Below are 7549 nucleotides of genomic sequence, written 5' to 3' on the forward strand. Positions count from 1 at the left end.
GCAAAACCATGGGAATGTCAAGCAGACAAGTAGCGGGATGAGCCAGTAGGAAGGCTTTGCAAAGCTGTCACAAGTGCTACACTGTGAGACAAGCCAGTTATATACTTTGTTCATATGAAGCCTATTTTAAAAGCTACTACGTACAGCACTAGAATATTCTTAAAGGAAATGACTGGCTATACCTAAATTTCCCTCCAGAGAATTAAAACATTGCAATTAATGCAAATTACCATATATACTCGAGCATAAGTTGAGGTTTTCAGCCTTTTTTTTGGCTGAAAAATGTCCCCCTCGACTTATACGCGGGTCCCAGTTAGCGGTAATTCTTGTGTGGTGTTCCCCCGTCCTGCCTTTTTCTCTGCCATCCCTCTTTCAGCCACTTTCTGTGCTTAGTTTTCTGCTTCACTCTCTCCTGCCGGCTGGCAGGCCCCCTCACTAACTCACCCTTTTTTTCCTTTCCCTGGCAGGCTGTATGACTTAGTTCAGAGAAGCTGCCTGTTGGGCAGCCTGTCTCTATAGTTTTCTTAAAAGGGCAATGCTCCAAAGATTTCTTAAGCAACCTTTGAAGCATTACCCTTTTAAGAAAACCACAGAGACAGGCTGCCCAACAGGCAGCTTCTCTGAAACCAAGTCTTACAGCCTGCAGGGGGAAAGGGAAAAAAGGGTGAGATAGTGACTGCTTTCTCTGCTTTGCTGTCTCCTGCCTTCTTCTCTGCTGCCCCCTTTCAGCCGCTTTCTGTGCCTCGTTCTCCTCTGCCTTTTCCTCCACCACCTCCCATCCTGTTCACCCTCCACGGCCCCTAGCTTATTCCCTCTCCCCAGACCCACCTCGCTCCTCCTTAAAAAGCCTCCCAAAGGGTTCTGGGGTGCTCCTTTCCCCCAACTGCAGCTCCTTTGCCTGCTCAGTGCTCCACCTCCCTATGGACCTTTCCCACCCTCAACTTATACACGAGTCAATAAGGTTTCCCAGTTCTTCAAGGCAAAATTAGGTGCCTCGACTTATACGCGGATCGACTTATACGTGGGTATATACGGTAAATGTGATATAATTGAATGCATTTAAACATGTAAACTCTTTCAAACTACCCAGATAGCTCCAAGTTTTTTGAGGATAACATTAATCACATTTATAAGTAAAAAAATTACCACCATTTTAGATCATTCTGATAAATACCACGAAACTTTCATTTGTTTAAGGCTAAATCGGTACACATATCAATTTCAAAGACTGGTTCATCACCAGATGGTATTTCAGCACAAGAACTGTGTTTTTAAAAAAGTCAAGAATACCTGAGTTTTCTATATGCCGGAAAAAGCTACCAAGGATCCAGTATGAAACTATAATTAGATCTAAGATATTTCTCACACTACCAAGCTTAATCGTGCAATCCGATAGGGAGATAAAGCCACATTGGAAGTGGCATGACTCCAGTGCCAGGGCCATAAGTGCCACCTAAGTGGGCACAGACGCCAACACAGAGGCACTTACCATGGGAGCAGGCCAAATCCAATCCAAGTTCACCAAATCCAAGTTCACCAATGGACCAATGCTCCTCCACCAGAGAGGACTGCAGTGGCATGGAGAAGGTATCCCCGGGGGTATAGCCAACTGAAATCCCAGAAGCCTTTTGATGAAGGAATGCCCCCTCTCTGGGGCACAGACTTACGCCACCAAAAAGCATGGCGTAAGTCATTCCGGATGATGGGATGTCCCAGGAAAGAAAAGGATTTTCTTCTTCTGGCCTGGTACCCATGTCACTGATTGCCGCGTTAGAGGCGGCGCTGTCCCCACCCACTGCTCTACTGTCCCCACTGCTCTACTGTCCCCACCCACTGCAAGTCATTCAAGGTCAGTTTCACAAATACTTAATATGTACACAAAATCCAGCCAATAGTTAAAAGTATTTCATTTGGACCAGACTACTCTGATTCAAACCGCCAGACTTGCTGGGCAACTCTAGGCCATTTACTCGCCTTCTGCCTAAACTGCCTCACAGGTTGCTCAAAGTAAAGGAGGGAGGGGAGAGAATGACATAGGCCACTCTAAGCCACTTGGAGGAAAGGAATGATAAAAATTCATAAATAAAAATCATGAATGGTCTTGCTTGCTGTATGTAAACTAGAGAACTACAGAAAACCAGTGATAGTCCTCTAGCTCATGTAACAGCATAATTCTCATGGATGAAAACTATCTTAAAAACACACATGGTTTTCCAAGAACATATGAAATATTTGCATTTCCATGTAGTTATAAAACTGTTATAGGAAGACAATTAGCAAAACAAATTTAACTGCTTTCAAGCCATCTGTCTACAAATCAGAAAGAAAGGAGGGAGGGATCAGGACTTGTGTTAAGGGCCTGCATGGTTAGAGCATCAATTCCCCCCCTCCCCCAGGCGATTTATCTTTCCCCTTCTATCACCGCCTTTCACCAATGGGTAAAGACATTTCTGTTTTGAAGAGCATTTCACCAATTCTCATTGACCCTTGAAATATTTAGTTTTGACAGTTCTATATTTACTTACGCAAGTTTTTAATCTTGTGTTACTGCTTTTCTTGTTCCCCACTTTGGGAACCTTAAATTGGGTGGAAAACCAGTTTAGAAATGTTTTAATAAAATAAAAAAATAAGGTTGCATCAGAGAAATAGAAGCTTCATGAAAAATAGGAAGATGACATACTGCTGTCACATTTCCCCCATCTTCTCCCAGACATTTCTAACATCACTGACCTGGGATAGCAAGGAACTACATCCTGAAACAATTAAACACACACAAGGTATAAATAGCATCTGCAGAGTGTAAGAAATCTGATTCTTCCACAAAAGTGGACGTTCTTCACCAAAGGACACTGCTGACTACTTCTGAGTTTGTGTGTATCTACAGACTTCTCAACAATAATTCAAATTTATTTTTATTTTGTAAAACCAAAATTAAGCCTGGCCTTTCTGCACAAGCACACTCTTATCTACTGAGTACATTTTTATTCCATTCTCTCTCCATGACAGTCAAGGCAGAATACAGTGTTGCTCCAAAGCATTCTCATCTCACAAAATGCTGAAATACATTAGGCTGAATGTGTCTGGCCCAAAGTTGCCCACTGAGCTTCACAGCAATGTAGGAATTTTGCATGTGGTGTCTCAGATCCTGGGGGTATTACTCTAACAACTATACATACTTGCATAATTTGATGGCTGGAGCAAAATCTGTAAAGTTGGCAATTCTCATCATATGCCAGAATTAAGATATGGCAATGGATATTCAAATGAATGAAAAACCTGGACCACATCTCTAAGTCATTTCACAGATAAATACTAACCAAGAATACTGAGACATAAGTGCTATTGCAGCCTAAGGCACACATTTGCTTGGAAGGATGTTCCATTAAAATCCATAGCGCTTATGTCTGAATAAACTTACTCAGAACAGAGCACGCAGAAAAAAGGCAAATACAAAAGGCCTAATCATTAATGCTCCATGGGGCATCCAGTCACCCTACTGAGAAACACTACCATGTTTACATTAATTGCAGGATTATATGCATTGCCCCTTAAGTCCTTAAACAGGAGAAATCTTGAAGCCCCACCACCTCAATATGGATGCTTAATGAAGCCTTAAAATGTTTTGAAAAATAGTGATAAAAATAGCAATTGTGCTATTTGTTTCTAAGTATTTATAAACAAACATTTAAGATTGAAAAGCTAGTCGATTGATGGGTCAAATGTTATCAAATGACTTCATGCTATCTGACCAAAGCCAAATACTCCACGAAATCAAGTATGCCCTTCTAGAAGTTGCATTCTACCAATTGTAGCGTGATTTATGGTAAGAGGAACAACTTCCTTGGACCTTAGGCCTGCTGGACTTAGGGGAACCCATGTACACAACTACAAAAGAAGAGCAAACATGGCCAATGTTGCAATTATCTCCAGGAACCTTTTAGAGACTCCCTATTTAATTATATCAACCTGCTTAGCTTCTACTGGCCACTGGCAGCAATAGAAGGCAGTTCTGAATAGAAATAGAAACTTCAGGTAGTGCAAATATAGATAAGCAGTTATTACACAGACAATGTTCTCCTGAACCAGAAATGGCAGAAATCCAAAGATAGTGAAAAAAGCACTGCACTTTCTTCAACATCTGAGAAGACTGGACACTGTGGTCTTCCAGAAGACAGTATTTGTAGTTAGCGTAATGCTCTCTGTTCTTTGGCACTGTTCTAAAAAAGGAATGCAGACAATATTTGGCAAGTAATCTGTCTATTTCTTAACAAAATGTCAATCTTAACAGTTCATCAGGAAACAGCTAGTAACTGTTTAAATTAACTTGTTCCTAACAAAAGCTCAAACAATTACACTAAGTTTTAAAACAGAATGAACTTCTACGTTCTAGTATTTTGTTGGTCAAAAGTACTGCATTCACATTTCCAAATTCAATTTGCTAGAAAGACTAAATTAATAATCAAACACAGAAATGACTGGTGTACTTTCACACATGGCTATTACAGAATGCAGAACAGGAAGACCAGATAATAATCCATGCACCCCTTAAACAACATAACTCCTGCTGGAGAAGAGCTGTGTGGGTGTGGCTGTTACACTGTAAGCACAACTCCAAATACCATCTCCACATAACGGATGGGCATCAATATTAACTTTCGTGAACAGCAAAGCATGTAGAAATCTTATTATCAGTGTTGCATGTCAAACTGATGCACAATTGCAAAACAACAGTATCACTACCAAGGCTGAATAACAATACTAAAATTACTCTACATATAGAAATTTGTTATTTCTAACTACTCTAATAATTTGTCTATCTTACCAGAGAATCATTTCAAGAAATCTTTCTTCTGCTCTTACATTATTACAAAATAATGTTCTTAAATTAGAAACATACACAATTCAGAAGTCAGGATTGTTTTAAAATTATGAGTCAACTTATTGACAATGCTTGTGACAAGAAAGCAATTTAGCCCAGGTAAGCATCTTCCCCAAACTGTGTTGTTTGTTGGAATACATCCAGTTTTCTCAGAGAAAGCAGAACTACTCCAGAAAGTGTGGAAACCCCTCCTCTACACAAGTTTACAATACATCAGACCATCCAAATAAATTTGAATCACCTGATGGTTTCACATGACAAAGAGCATACGTATTGTCAATCTAAGTGTCAGTCAAAAAAGGAATTTCAGAAGATTCACCCAGACCACACCCCAAGACAAGGCAGAGCAAAATTGTTAAAATTTCCTTGTCAGTGTTCTTAAATTACAACAGCAAACAACGAATCTCTTTTTTTAAAAAAGGTGGAATAGAATTAACAAAAATACACACTCACATAGACATAAAACTGAATATCAGAAAAACAAACATAAACATTATTGAACAGAATTGTGAATTAAAACCTTTTGCAGAAGCAGAATTCCTAGAACTTGTGTGAGACTGGGGGGGTCACGAGTACCTTCTATGTAGAAAGTTATCAACAGTGAGGTGTTATTACACATAAAGGTCATTTTTGCTATGAACAGTTTAGACAAAATGAATATTATTAGTTAAGACAACAAGGACAACAAAACTTAGTGACACAATAAACTTACACTGCAAAGAGAAAGGTCACACCTTGACTTTTTCAACTCATGCCAGATGTGGGAACCTCCCTCCTTATATCACCAGCATTGAAACTGACATTTCTGACAAGGCTACTCCCTTTTTTGTCATCCTGTTCCACTGTCATTCCTCCGGAACATGACTACAAATGCAGAACAAGAGAAAGCTGCTTCTGCCTTGTATGTGATGGCAGAGTGGCAGCTGCTTAGTCAGACTCTGCAACTCCCCCCCCCCCCATACATTTGCAGAGAAGGTGGGAGAAAGATAAAGAGGGAAGAATAAGCAGTGCTTAAATTGTCAGATATGAGACTGAGCAAGGGCACCATCTCATAACTTACAGCTGGGCTTAAGGGTGCCACCACTCCATCCCATACTTGGGGATCTAAAATAGGACTTGAGACATAAGGCCCCATTTGCAGAGAAGGTGGGAGAAAGAAGATAAAAGAGATACTAACAAACAGTGCTTAAATTGTCAGATTGCAATGGCATCACTATGAGGCTGAGTAAGGGCACCATCTCTTCACTTACAGTTGGGCTTAAGGGTGCCACCACCCCATCCCATGCTTCGGGATTTAAAACATCCAGAATGCAGAAAATAGGCCTTGAGGCAAAAGGACTTGAGGCATAAGGCCCCAAAAATGGTTTTGGGGAAGGTGAAAGAGAGGGAACAGCTTCCGCTAGCCTTCGCTAGAGCGCTGCTCACAAACATACACGCTGCGGGAGGCTGCAAGCCACGAAGGAGGCCTCAAGAGGCCCTGTCGCTGCCAGGGTCCTTCCTCCCCCTCCCCCTTTATTTACCTTCAGCCACGTCTTCGTCAATCGCCCCCTTCACCTGGGAGAAGCACCACTGGAAATCGTTGCCGCCGCCTCCACCGCCGGCCACCCCTGCTGGAGACGAAAAAGCGCCGTGAGCTGGACCGTGCAGCGCCAGACCCCACGACTCCCGCCCCCACCCAGCGAGGCCCAGGCTCGCCCAGCTAACGCCTCGAGCCGGCCCGGGCCCGGCAGCTGATCGGCCGGACGGCCAGAGCGTCCTCCGCCGTCCTAGGCCCAGGCCTGCCCCCGCCCGCCAAGCCCTGGGCGACCAGGGCCATCCCTCCGGCCGCCGCGCGTGCTTCTTCTTACCCGCCATGTCGCACCGAAGCGTGTGCCGGGCGGAGCCAAGGGGCTGCGGGGCCCGCGAGGGATAGAAGCCAGTCGGGAACGGACGGGATCCGCTACGAGCGCTGCTGCTGCTGTGGCGGCCGCCACCGCCAGCGCCGCCGCCGCCGCCGGAGGTTTGGGGGTTTCAAAATGGCGCCCATTGCCGGTCAGCCTGATCCGGTGACGTCATTCTCCTGCCAGCCTCCGCCGGGCGGAGGGAAGCGGCGAGCGAGGGCGAGGAGCGGCAGGGCCCGCCGAAGGGTCGAGTGGATGTCGTGTGAGGGGCTGAGGGGTGGACGGGAAGGAAGGAGGCCAGCCCCAGTAGGCTGGGCCGGAGGCTTCCCGGGAGGCCGACTATCCGTTGGAGGCAGCGGGGGCCCTCGCGAGCCTTCCGTCTGAGGCTGGAGGAGGCCGGTTCCCTAGTGGCGAATCTCGGCTCGAAGAGGAAATGGGTTTTTGGGAGCGGCTGCTGCCGGGTTTACGACTGTTTGCCCTGCGTGACATGCTGCTCCGCTTCACAGAAAGAGACTGAGAGTTCATTGCCCGATTTATTTCCCTGAATATTGTTATCCCGCGTTTTTCGCTCCTGAGGACTCACAGCTGCTTACAAAGGAGCGCAGAAAATGTAATGTGGACAACCAACCAACCACCACAGCAAATGTAGTGCCAGAAGATTTCTCTCTCTCTCTCTCTCTCTCTCTCTCTCTCTGTGTATATATATACATCAACCACCACGGCAAATATAGTGCCAGAAGATATCTCTATGTATGCATGTGTGTGTATACACACCAACCACCACAGCAAA

General features: G+C 44.4%; 1 protein-coding gene across 2 annotated transcripts in view; it reads right to left on the reverse strand.

Annotated features, from left to right (window-relative positions):
* Positions 1 to 7118, reverse strand: part of PPP2R2D (protein phosphatase 2 regulatory subunit Bdelta) — a 37773-nt gene extending 30655 nt beyond the window's left edge. The window contains exons 1-2 of one of the 2 annotated variants that reach the window (XM_048505691.1): positions 6727 to 7118; positions 6400 to 6486 (exon numbers count right to left, since the gene is read on the reverse strand). In XM_048505691.1, the coding sequence (XP_048361648.1) occupies positions 6400 to 6486; positions 6727 to 6733 (94 nt within the window). In that variant the 5' untranslated portion in view covers positions 6734 to 7118. Of the gene's footprint in view, positions 1 to 6399; positions 6490 to 6726 lie in introns of both variants that reach the window. The other variant, XM_048505690.1, reaches the window with a different exon arrangement.
* Positions 7119 to 7549: the final 431 nt, after the last annotated feature.

Source organism: Sphaerodactylus townsendi, linkage group LG08 (assembly GCF_021028975.2).
Source record: "Sphaerodactylus townsendi isolate TG3544 linkage group LG08, MPM_Stown_v2.3, whole genome shotgun sequence".
NCBI classification, from domain to species: Eukaryota; Metazoa; Chordata; class Lepidosauria; order Squamata; family Sphaerodactylidae; genus Sphaerodactylus; species Sphaerodactylus townsendi.